At 45.0% G+C, this 12,742-nt stretch overlaps 1 protein-coding gene across 1 annotated transcript in view; it reads left to right on the forward strand.

Annotated features, from left to right (window-relative positions):
* Nucleotides 1-12,742, forward strand: part of MDN1 (midasin AAA ATPase 1) — a 128,034-nt gene that overhangs the window by 98,201 nt on the left and 17,091 nt on the right. Inside the window, exons 79-90 of the mRNA XM_064169384.1 lie at nt 1,822-2,301; nt 3,546-3,772; nt 4,347-4,493; nt 4,698-4,870; nt 5,867-6,028; nt 6,736-6,873; nt 7,101-7,242; nt 8,810-8,982; nt 9,965-10,108; nt 10,807-10,939; nt 11,680-12,014; nt 12,500-12,661. Of these exons, the coding sequence (XP_064025454.1) occupies nt 1,822-2,301; nt 3,546-3,772; nt 4,347-4,493; nt 4,698-4,870; nt 5,867-6,028; nt 6,736-6,873; nt 7,101-7,242; nt 8,810-8,982; nt 9,965-10,108; nt 10,807-10,939; nt 11,680-12,014; nt 12,500-12,661 (2,416 nt within the window). The remainder of the gene's footprint in view (nt 1-1,821; nt 2,302-3,545; nt 3,773-4,346; nt 4,494-4,697; nt 4,871-5,866; nt 6,029-6,735; nt 6,874-7,100; nt 7,243-8,809; nt 8,983-9,964; nt 10,109-10,806; nt 10,940-11,679; nt 12,015-12,499; nt 12,662-12,742) is intronic.

A 12,742-nucleotide genomic window follows, 5' to 3' on the forward strand; every position in this document is an offset into this window, starting at 1 on the left:
AGACCAGCAGCAACCACTCCGCAGCCTCCTCTCAGGTTGCTGCGGACAGCAGTGAGGTCTACCTGCAGCCTCCTCTGTTTCACACTAACCAGCCCCAGCTCCCTCAGTCTCTCCTCTTCAGATTTATTCTCCAGGCCCTTCCCCAGCTTCTTTTTCCTCCTCTGCACTGGCTCCAGCACCTCCACATCTCTCTTGTATTAAGGTGCCCAAAACTAAACACAGTAGTTGAGATGTGGCCTCACTAGAGCTGAGTCCAAGGGCACAGTCCCCTCCCTGCTCCTGCTGGCCACAGCATTTCTAATCCCAGCCAGGATGCCATTGGCTTTCTTGGCCACCTGGGCACACTGCTGGCTCATATTCAGTTGCTTATCCACACAACCCCCAGGTCCCTTTCAGCCATGCTGCTTTCCAGCCACACTGCCTCAGGCCTGTAGCTTTGCTTGGGGTTGTTGTGGCCCAAGTGCAGGACCTGGCATTTGAAGCTCATTAACATTGTCCACAGATCCAATCTATCCAAGTCTCTCTGTAGAGCCTTCCTACTCTCTTGAAGATCAACACTGCCACCTAACTTGGTGTCATCTGCCAACTTACTGCTGACACACTCTGTGTCTTCATCAGAGAGATGAAGAAAACCAGAAACTAAATCAGTATTTCCCCCCCTGCTTCTCCCTGTCTCTCCTCTCCTACGTGTACATACAAAGAAGAGATGATGGATGGATGGGGACACAGATGACATAGACACAAAAAAGGGTATTAGGTAGTATTTAACCTGTCATTGCAGCCAATATTTTGGAATCAAAATGATTTGGGAAAAGCAAATTGCACATACCTGAAGACCATGAAATAATGACAATAGTCAATGATGAAGTTAAACCTATAGGTTGTTAAATGTCTCTCATTTGGTATTGACCTGAGATAATTTTGGCTGTGTTTGAGCTGATGGTTTGATTTGGAAGGAATAAATGATCTGGATGGCACTTCGAGCCCAGATGAAGAAACCTCAACAGCTTACAAAGAAAGAATTGTAGGAAGGTGGGAGATACTACATCTTGTGTCAAAGCTGCAGAAATGAGGAGATCTTTCTCTCTTTCCCTCATCAGTCTCACTGCAGCTTCCACTGTTCTGCATATCCATCCTCATTGCTATTATAATCCATAAAACTTCTGTAAGTTGAGTCAGGAGCTATTTCCTCTGTATACCAAAGGAAATCTAGATTGAAGATGAGTGGTGCAAAAATTACCTTAACCTTAGGAGACTTGGAAACTGAACAAAAGAATCAAAACCCAAACAAAAGCCCAAACTGCAAACCCCTACTTTTCCAGGCACAAGAACAGTAAAACCTCTGATGCCCTTCCCTGCATTGCTGTGACTGTCATTGTCAATCAGATTCATCATTTGGTTTGAGCTGATTATTACACAGCACTTCAGAGAATGAAGATGTGTTAGAGCCTAATTTGCTTTTATGGTGGAGGAAAAGTAATAATATCTGAGTATCAGGTCTGGAGTTTAAGGATGGTTTGGTGTAGATTTTGAGTATTCTCACAGAGCCCTGTTTTCACAACTCACAAACATATGCAGTGGAGAGAAGAGCTGAATAGTTCAGCATTTAACTGGGTTTTTTAAAGAGAAAAGCTATCATTTTAGTTTACCCTGGAAAAGTTTGGGGGGATTTTGTTGTTGTGTTTTGTGGTTTGTTTTTCCTTCCACTGCCTTCATGTTACTTAGAGGGTTGATGAACTCATTCTAAAGGTTGAGCTTTTTGATGGGAAGTATAACATAAAACTTGGTGATTGTAATTTTTCCTTCTTTCTTCCTAACCAGGAACCTCCTGAGCTGTATACAAGAGATAGATTCTAGATTGACTGCTGACAGGGAATATAATGTAGCATTTCCTCCTCAAGACAGCATTCAGTGCTGGACTGATAAACTGCAGCAGCTTTCCATGCAGTGCGTGATGGTCCTCGAGGAGCTGTCTTGGTTTCTGCAATGCTGCCCAAGAGAAGAGTCAATAAAGTGCAGTGACAGTGAAAGGACAGAGGTCAAAACAAACATTTTTCAGAGTTCAGGACCTGAAGTGGGAAATCTGTTCAAAGGAATAGATGACCTAATTCCCTCAGAGCTAAAATACCTGACTCCAGTAACGACTGAGCAACTGCCTCCCGGGTGCAGGATGCGAAATAAGGATCAATTATGGCTGCAGGTAGCCTCACAGTTGACTGCAATGCTGGGAAATGTGAAGGCAATGAAAGCAGAAGTGGACAAAATAAGACAACAGTCATGTGAGACCTTGTTGTATTCCTGGTGAGTTCTACATGTGCATTAAAACTGAATCTCTGTGTGTTGATATGTGTGAAGTCACCTTGGAAATGTTTGTCTGTGCTTGTAAAGTGTGTCCAGGTGCTCTTGAAACCTGTTTCTGTTCGGTTTTCTTGCCAAGTGCAGTGCCTGGCTTTTAAAACAAACCACAGAATGTTAGAGGTTGGAAGGGACCTCCGGAGATCATTGAGTCCAACTCTCCTGCCAAAAGCAGGATCACCTAGGGTAGTCTGCACAGGACTGCATCCAGGCAGGTTTGAAAGTCTCCAGAGAAGGAGAAAGTCTCCACAACCCCCCTGGGCAGCCTGTTCCAGTGCTGTGTCTTTTCTCACTCCCTTGATAAGACACTAAGTAAGTGGTTTTTGCAGGCTCATCAGTTTGTCTTCAGTCCCCTGTGATTTCATGCCCATAACTACTTACTTAAGGAGGTGAATTTCAAATGTAAATTTAATGGAGAATTTTTCTTTCAAAAGAGCTCTGTAGCCTAACTGATAATAACAACAGGTCTAGGGAGGTTCTTCTGCCCCTCTGCTCTGCCCTGCTGAGGCCACACCTGGAGTACTGTGTCCAGTTTTGGGCTCCCCAGTTCAAGAGACACAGGGACCTGCTGGAGAGAGTCCAGAAGGATGACTGGGGGATTGAGCATCTCTCCTACGAAGAGAGCCTGAGAGCCCTGGGACTGTTTAGTCTGGAGAAGAGAAAGCTGAGAGGAGATCTGAGCAGTGTGTGCAAATAGCTGAGGGGTGGGTGTCAAGTGGAGGGGACCAAGCTCTTTTTGGTGGTCAGCAGCAATAAAACAAGGAACAGTGGACACAAACTGGAACAGAGAAGGTTTCAGCTCAGCATGAGGAGAAACTTCTGTAGAGTGAGGGTGGCAGAGCCCTGGAGCAGGCTGCCCAGAGAGGTTGTGGAGTCTTCTTCTCTGGAAACTTCCAAGCCGACCTGGCTGCATTCCTGTGCAGACTACCCTGGGTGATCCTGCTTTGGCAGGGAGGCTGGACTCAATGATCTCTGGAGGTCCCTGCCAACCTCTAACAGTCTGATTCTGTAAACAGACATACCTCATTCTCTGTCTGCATCAAACAGTGAGTGGCACATCTGCTGTCAGACATTTAGTAAGCTTGAAGTGGAGATCAGCTGCTTTCTCCTCATTCCTGCGCCAAGAAAATGGTTCATTTTAAACTGCAGTGTTCATTCTTCTTCCAGTCTCATGGAATTTCTTGTTGCAGGAGAGATTTTGAAGTTTGCACATCAGCTATGAGTTGCTTGCTTGAAGTCTCAGCTCAGTTACAAGGCATCGAGTCCCTGTTTCTTCCAGATGTGGAAGGAAAGCAAGCTGCAAATCAGATGGCCCTAATCAAAAGCCTAAAGTATATACAAGAAGAAGTTAATAATACATCTGCAGACTTCACAGCCTGGAGAACACAGCTTCTTGCTTCCATGACGAGTTGCAGAGGTAAGGACAATTCTTCTCTGCCCATTTTTCTTTAGTTGAGGTAAAGGTTTAAGAATTCCTTGGGTTGCTTATTGCAGAAAATGGCTTAGTGTTCATTTGGGTATCCAGAAACCCTTGATGAAATCTAAGCTTGTAAAATTTAGCCCAGACTTAAGCTATGCAATAGTGTGGTGGAGCTTTTTTCCCCCTTAGTCATTTCTGATGACAGATTTTAACTGTATTTGTCCATCAGGATCAGCAAGGAGATTTCAGTAGATGTTAGAATAAAGTTCTTTACAGTGAGGGTGGTGAAATACTGGAACAGGTTGCCTGGGGATGCTGTGGATGCTCCCTCCCTGGAGGTGATCAAGACTAGGTTGGATGAGACCTCAAGGAACATGTTCTAATGGGAGGTGTCCCTGCCTATGGCAGGAGTTTGGAACTGAATAATCTTTGAGGTCCCTTCCAACCTAAACCATTCTATGATTCTTTAACTGTGTGGTAAAAATTGGAGTGTGTTTATCATGCATAGGGCAAACAGAGTCACTGATTTAACGTCTTTCTGTCTCAAACTGCCTGGATTATGATTCCAAAGGAAATCAGCTGTCAGATGAAGAGTTTGTGGAGCACTTCTCAGCAAAAGTGGAAGCAGTTATCCGTGTTGTTCTCTATGCCATCCAGTGTTTGGTCGAGAGAAAACAGGAAGATGGAAAAGAGGAAGAAAAATCTGCAGAGGAAAATGGTAAGTTTGTTAATTTAGTTGAGGAGGAGAGTTTCAGCTATGCAAACCTAGAAATTCCTTAAACTGGCTCTAGCAGAGGCACCAATAGACAAGGAAATTGCCACTTCAATAGAAGTCTGTTTAGAAGGATATTTGCAGGTTGCTTATTGGAACATTTTTAGAAGGCTTGACTTAATTGACATATTTTCTTTGTGTTTCAAACAGAGGATGAAGCCTCCTTTGATGTGATTAAAGCAGGACACATAACTAAGCTTTTGGATGAAGATCTTTCTGCTGATTTGGATTCTCTGCACGTGCAAAAAGCCATTTTAGCAGTTTCAGAACTCCTGGAGGACCTAAAATCTTACAGGGAAGATTACACCTCAGATAAACACAAGGTAAAATTGTTCTTCTCAAGGGGTTTTGCCTTAGGGATCTCAAAAGATTTGAAACTGTCAGCTTTGGGTAAATGTGCATTGCTGTTGCTTGTCTAGTAACTCAAAACTGCAAGCATGTGAGAAATTACGGCCAAATGGAGGTTCTCTTCTCAGCTCCTTTGCTGAGAAGGAGAAGTTTTGGGCTTTGTGAAAATCTGGGGAAAATCTTTGTGAGAAGCTGTGTGAAAAAGCTTCAGAAACTTTGGAACTTGTGTTTGAACTTGCCTGCTGGTAGCTCTGGTTTGAGCATCCTCCCCTGGAGTACTGTGTACAATTCTGGAGCTCCCAACACAAGGACGAGGAACTGTTGGAGCAAGTCCAGAGGAGGCCATGAAGATGCTCAGGGGGCTGCAGCAGCTCTGCTATGAGGACCAGCTATGAGAGTTGGGGCACTTCAGCCTGGAGGGGAGAAGGCTTTGAGGAGACCTTGCAGTGGCCTTCCAGTATCTGAAGAGGGCCTACAGGAGGGCTGGGGAGGGACTACTTACAAGGTCTTGAAATGACAGGATGAGAGGTAATGTGTTTAAACTGGCAGAGGGGAGATTTAAACTGAATGTTAGGAAGAAGTTCTTTTCAGTGAGGATGTTGAGACACTGGCACAGGTTGCCCAGGGAGGTTGTGGCTGCTTCCTCCCTGGAGGTGTTCAAGGCCAGGTTGGATGAGGCCTTGAGCAACCTGTTCTAGTGGGACGTGTCCCTGCCTATGGTGAGGGGTTGGAACTGGATGAGCTTTGAGGTCCCTTCCAACCTAAACCATTCCATGATTCTATTCTATGAAAAGTTTTGGGCTCTGTGAAAACCTAGAGAAGGCTTCAGAAACCTTGGAACTTGTATTTGAACTTGCCTGCTGGTGGCTCTGGTTTGAGCATCGCTCTTCACTCTATCCTCACCCTCTCTGCAGTGCACCTCAGTGCATACATAATCCAGTTTGACAGCTGTCCTTTGCTTTTAACTGCAGTTCTTCAACCAGTCCTGCTATCTGCTGGTGCGTCTAAAGCCCATGCTCTGCAAGTATTCAGACCTCATCCTCTTCTACCTCACTGTGTTGCTGGCATCTCACCGGAGTACTGGAAAATTGCTCTCTGTTCTAACAAGCATTTTCACAGAGCTTGCTCAAAAGGTGAGTTCTTAGAGATAACAGTGATATCAAGAGCAAGAGAAGTGTGGGCAGCAGGGTCAGGAAAGTGATCCTCCCCCTCTACTCTGCACTGGTGAGACCCCATCTGGAGTACTATGTCCAGTTCTGGAGCTCCTATTACGAGAGGGATATGAATGTGCTGGAAGGTGTCCAGAGAAGGGCCACGAGGATGATCAGAGGGCTGGAGCTGCTCTGCTATGAGGAGAGACTAAGGGAATTGGGGCTGTTCAATGTGGAGAAGAGGAGGCTCCAAGGTGACCTTACTGTGACCTTTCAGTATCTGAAGGGGGCTACAAGAAAGCTGGGGAGGGAGTTTTTATGATGTCAGGTAGTGATAGGACTGGGGGGAATGGAACACAGCTAGAAGTGGGTAGAGTCAGACTGGATGTTAGGAAGATGTTCTTCAGCATGAGGGTGGTGAGAGCCTGGAATGGGTTGCCAAGGGAGGTGGTTGAAGCCCCATCCCTGGAGGTGTTTAAGGCCAGGCTGGATGAGGCTCTGGACAGCCTGATCTAGTGTGAGGTGTCCCTGGGCATGGCAGGGGAGTTGGAACTGGATGATCCTTGTGGTCCCTTCCAACCCTGACTGAGCTATGATATGTGGTGTGCAAGTATTGAATATTTATGAGGGTTTGAGTAGGAACTGAGCTGAACTACAGGACGTTTTGTGTCTCTGTTTGCCTTTGTTAGGGGTTTTGTCTGCCTAAGGAGTTACTTGAAGAAGAAGCTGGAGAAGGAGCTTCGCAGTTCCACGATTACGAGGACGCTGGTATTGGAGATGGGGAGGGCAAGAAGGATGTCAGTGACAAAATAGAAAGTGAAGATCAGGCAAGTGTCCTGGCTAGTTCTGCTTTAGTTCAAGTAAAGCTGAAAAGAAGACTTAGAATCCATGTTGTAAATGTTTCAGGTAAAAGAAAGGTTAACTTTCCTTCAGTCTCCTGTTTAGGTTGGTTCTTACTTTTGTATATAAGCTTGTAAATATTGCTGTGGTACTTAAAGATTTAATGTATTGCCAAGACCAAATTGTGATGTTTCTTGGTTTTCCACTCATTCAGATAGAAGACAGTTTTCAGAAGGGTCAAGAGAAAGAGAAAGAGGATCAAGATTCTAAACCAGACATTGAAGGAGAAGACAATGCAATTGAAATGTCAGAAGACTTTGAAGGAAAAATGCATGATGGAGAACTGGAGAAAAAAGGTTTGGTCCTTCCACTGTGGCAAACTCATAAGAAGTATTCTAAATCAGGGCAGTAATGGTTGTGTTTGCTGTATAATGAAGCATATACCGAAAAGTAGTCTGTGTTAACAACAGAGCAGTGCCAGTTGTGTGTGGACACTAAGAGGTACTGATAGGAATGCAAAGATGTACACAAAGGAAAGGCCATCTCTGCTTCATCACTGTGATGGGTTTGGAATGAAGCAGCCAATTCCTTCTGTTGTGAGCTGACATACAGACATGTCTTAAAATCAGTCACTGAAAAGCAACAGAACACAGAGTCACAGAATTAACCAGGTTGGAAAAGACCTTTGAGATCATCAAGTCCAACCTATTGCCCAACACCATCTAATCAACTAAACTGTGGCACCAAGTGCCTCATCCAGTCTTTTTTAAAACACTTCCAGGGACAGTGACTCCACCACCTCCCTGGGCAGCCCATTCCAATGCCAGTCACTCTCTGTGAAGATTTTTTTCCTAACATCCAGCCTAAACCTGCCCTAGAGCAGTTTGAGACTGTGTCCCCTCCTTCTGTCACTGTTTGCATGGGAGAAGAGACCAATCCCACCTGGCTACAGCCTCCCTTCGAGTAGTTGTAGAAAGCAATGAGGTCCCCGCTGAACCTTCTCTTCTCCAGGCTAAACAATCTCATCCTCCTCAGCCTCTCCTCACAGGGCTGTGCTCCAGCTCCCTCACCAGCCTTGCTGCCCTTCTCTGGACATGTTTGAACATCTCAACATTTTTCTTAAACTGAGAGGCCCAGAACTGGACACAGGACTCAAGGTGTGGCCTGACCAGTGCTGGGTACAGGGGCAGAAGGACTTCCCTGTTCCCACTGGCCAACAGTTCCTGTTACAGGCCAGGATGCCATTGGCCTTGGCCACCTGGGCACACTGCTGACACTTGATACTACAACTGTCTTTAACTTCCAGATCTGACTAACAAAGCTATTGCTAACTTTTTAAGCAATCTAAAGAATTTAATTCTCCATTTTCAAATGGGAAAGCCAGCAACATTTGGTAGATTGACTCCAGTTGCTACTCACCCAAAAGGTAGCAGTTTTTTCCACTTTAAAGGGTGACAGCTGAAAGATCTGAAAGTAATGTGCTGTACAAATTACAGTAGTGTTAAATCTACTTTTGAATCTGACAAAGTGCCAAGAATAAATTCATCTGCACAAGAAGAGAAAGTCCCAAGCCTAGTAAACAGGTGAAGTAGAATGGACAGTTCCTCTCCCAGTAATGCCAAAACATCTTGAAATGGAGGATGGAGAAGGTAAGGAACAGAGTTAAAATCATCCAGGTTTTGCACCTGGTACTTGTTAAGCCTGAGGGAGAGAATGTTGTGGGTATGTCCAAGAGAACAGCCTAGAACACCTAATTGGGACCCTGCTCTGATAGATGTTAGTGCATGGATGTCTGTTTCCACACATCTCAGCTGACTGCATAGGGCAGTGAAACTGAGGTGCAGCACTGACTGCTTGTTTCTGAACTCAACAAGAAAGTGAACTGTTTCTTCTATACTGAAACACCTTCTGAACTGTACACAGAAAATGAGGACAATTCAGATGAAGAGGAGGAGCTGGAGAAGCAGATGGGAAACCTTGATAATGCTGAAGCTGATGATAAACTAGACGAGAGGCTCTGGGGGGATGATGAGGATGATGACGACAATGAAGATGCCAGTAGTAAAACAGAAGAAACTGGACCAGGAATGGATGAGGTAAAGAGGAAAGGAGTGGGGGAAAAAGAACATTAAAGGACTTAAACTCTACTAGCATGATGTGACATACACCATGAACATCCTTGCATAGCTTTTAGTCTTGGAAAGGGATCATAGAATGATCTGGGCTGGAAGGGACCTCCAAAGGTCATCCAGTCCAACTCCTTCTGCAGTCAGCAGGAACATCCTCAACTAGATCAGGTTACCCAGAGCCCTGTCCAGCCTCACTTTGAATATCTCCAGGGATGGGGCCCCAACCACCTCCCTAGGCAACCTGTTCCAGTGTTCCACCACTCTCATGGTGCAGAACCTGTTCCTAACATCCACTTTCACTCTGCTCTGCTCTAGTTTGAAGCCACTGCCCTCATCCTGTCCCTGCAGCTCTTTGCAAACAGTCTCTCTGAAGCCGCCTTCTAGCCCCCTTCAGGCACTGGCAGGCTGCTATTAGGTCTCCCTGGAGCCTCCTCTTCTCCAGGCTTCACACCCCCAGCTCTCTCAGCCTGTCTTTGTAGCAGAGCTGCTCCAAATCCCTGACCATTTTCATGGCCCTCCTCTGGCCCTGCTCCATCAGCTCCATGTCCTTCCTGTGCTGAGGGCTCCAGAGCTGGATGCAGCACTGCAGGTGAGGTCTCAGCAGAGCAAAGTATCAGAATCCCCTCTCTGGCTCTGCTGGCAACACTGCTTTGGATGCAGCCCAGGCTGTGCTTTGCCTTCTGGTCTGCAAGCTCACACTGCCTGCTCATGTCCAGCTTCTCATCCATCAGCATCCCCATGTCCTTTCCCACAGGGCTGCTTTCTCTCACCTCCTCCCCAGTCTCTATTGATGGTAAGGATTGTTCTGGCTCAGGTGCAGAACCCAGGGTAATTGGAGAATACTGCAAGTTATTTGGTGTTTGCTTTTTGTAGCAGATGGTATCTTCTCACTCAGACTTTGAGAAGCAGGTAGCATAACTGAATTTCTCTGTAATTTGTTGGTGAACAGGAGGATTCAGAGCTCGTTGCAAAAGATGACAATTTGGGCACAGGAAACAAGGATAATAAAAAACAGCCTCCCAAGGACAAGGAAGAAGAGCAACAAGATGATGAGAGTGGAAACAAAGAGAAAATCCATGAACAAATTGACGAGGTAAGAATGATTTGGAGTGCACAAAGAATGTTGCTGTTAAAGCATATTCTGATGCTTACAGCATATGTTTATGGGACTTTGAAATGCTCTTTATGTAATAGTGAAGTGCACTATGAAAATCTATTCATTTCAGAGCTAAAAATGAACCATACTGTGTCCTTTATGATACATGTGATTCTTCTTACTAGATCTGTAATCCAGAAAGAAGTTTTGTTTACACCAGCTTCAGTTTCCAATGGCTGCCATAGCAGGCTGTAGACTGAACTGCTATTTTGATGGGCAAGGCTTAGAAGTTGTTGTTCTGTTGTGTTTCTCTTCAGTCAGTGAGACTGACCCCCCAGAATCTGTATACAGTGTACTTGAAAATTCTGCATAGTGTACAAGAGTGTATTTACCTTCTGTGAGAGTGCAGGTTCTGTTCAGAATTGCTCAGCTGGGAAAGCAGGATTCTGGACACAAAACATGCCCTTGGGAAGAAGTAATAGTTTAGGTAAAGGCATTTGCTGAAATTACCATTTTTCAGCTATTTATCCACGAGGATGTGTGCCACTGGAAGCTCATTTGTAACCTAATATTGTATCCAGCATTTCTGTGTCCTGGAGAATTGGGAAATATCTTATTTGTCATCTTTTACCTGTCCTATTTTATTACATACCTGTCTGTTTGGGTTTTTTTTCCCCACATTCTTCTGCTGACAGCGAGAGTATGATGAGAATGAAGTAGATCCTTACCATGGCCAGCAAGAAAAGGAGCCTGAAGTTGAGCCTTTAGACCTTCCTGATAATTTGAACCTGGAGACTGATGAGAAGAGTGATGAGGAAGAGGATGAAGGTACCACTAAAAATCTCTCCACAGATTCCTAGATGAAAGCCAAATGGAAATAGGAAAGAAGAGTTGGTCAGATAATGAGCTCTTGTAGGCCACTACAAGGTCTCCTTGAAGCCTTCTCTTCTCCAGGCTGCAGAGCCCCAATTCTCATAGTCTGTCCTTATAGCAGAGCTGCTTCAGCCCTCTGAGCATCTTCATGGCCTCCTCTGGACTCGCTCCAACAGTTCCATGTCATTCTTGTGTTGGGGGCTGTTGTGTTGGAGTACAGAGTACTCCACCTCCTGACTCTCAAGAGTATTAGGTTAAAGGAAGGTAATAGGAATTCATCATGCTGTGTAGTCACACAGAATCACAGGTGTTGGAAGGAAGCACTGGAGATGACTAGTCCAGCCCTCCTGCCAGAGCAGCTTCACCTAGAGCAGGTGGCACAGGATGGCAGCCAGACAGACTTTGCATGACTCCAGAGATGGAGGTTCCACCATCTCCCTGGGCAGCCTGTTGCAGTGCTTCCCCCAGCCTCAATGTAAAGGTCTTTCTCGTGTTTAGATGAAACTTCTTATGTTCATGTTAGCCACAGAGCAATAGAAGGATTGGTTAAGAAATTATCTGCTGTAGCAAATTGTTGCCTTTCTGTATAGAATTCTCAGTATTAAGCTTTTTTGATAGGCTGGGCAGTTGTAATAGTCACTCTCTTTGTATTTCACTGTGAGTTTTGGATGCCTTTCTGATTGTTTTAAATCTAGATGAGGAAAATGCTTTTGAAATAGATGAGAAACCTGTGGATTTAAGTGAAGCAGAAAAGGCAGAAGAACAGAAAGAAGAGGATACTGGCGAGACAGAAGGAGATGATCAACAGGCACAACCAGCTGAAGAAGGCATTTCTGAAGATACAGAAGAGAAAGGAGATGAAGGGGATAAAGATGCTGATGATCAAGAAGAAAATGCAGGGAACACTGAGGATGCAGCAAAAGAGGAGGAGGAGGAGGAGGAGGAAGAGTCACAACCACCTGATGAGGAAAAAAAGGAATCTGCTGAAGACAAGGGAGTCCCTGCTGCTGAGCAAGGCCTTCAACCTCAGGTAGAGAATAACTGAGAAAACTCTAACTGTATTAATTTTTCCCCCCCTTTTTCCCTTTCTCCTCCTTTTTTCCCTTTCTCCTCTTCTTCTCTTCTCCCTTTCTCCTCCTTCCCTCTTCTCCCTTTTTCCTCCTTCCCTTTTCTCCCTTTCTCCTTTCCTCTTCTCCCTTTCCCCTCTGTTTCTCCCTTTCTCCTCTTTTTCTCTTCTCCCTTTCCCCTCCTTCCTTCTTCTCCCTTTCTCCTCCTTTCCTCTTCTCCCTTTCCCCTTTTTTATTTTATTTGTTCATGAAGAATTTGTGTTCTGTGATTCTCTGAAACGAATTTGGCATTGAGCAGGTGTAATATTAGTGAGAGTCTCCATCAAGGTAGCAGAGATGTGCTTACTATTAAACTGCTTTAGTTCTGTCACCTATATTCCTATTACCTCCTTGGCCTTCTGTTTCCTGATGCTTTTAAAAATGCTAAGATCAACTGCTGTTCTTCCAGGAAGAAGAGGGTAAAGATAATTCAGAGATGGATGAACAGATCCCTGAGCCTGAGGAAAGAATGGAGCATGAAACACAGGGACAGACTGGGCAAGAAAACCTGCAGAGTGAGAGTGCTGTTGAGCTGGCTGGAGAGGCTTCAGAAAGAGACCAGTCTAAAGAGGTAAATTACATGGAGGGGTCCTAGTTGAAAATGCTGAACTTGTGAATGTGTCTTCAAGTTACACTCAAGGAATTGCTGCTA

This window comes from Pogoniulus pusillus, chromosome 31 (assembly GCF_015220805.1).
Source record: "Pogoniulus pusillus isolate bPogPus1 chromosome 31, bPogPus1.pri, whole genome shotgun sequence".
Taxonomy (NCBI): domain Eukaryota; kingdom Metazoa; phylum Chordata; class Aves; order Piciformes; family Lybiidae; genus Pogoniulus; species Pogoniulus pusillus.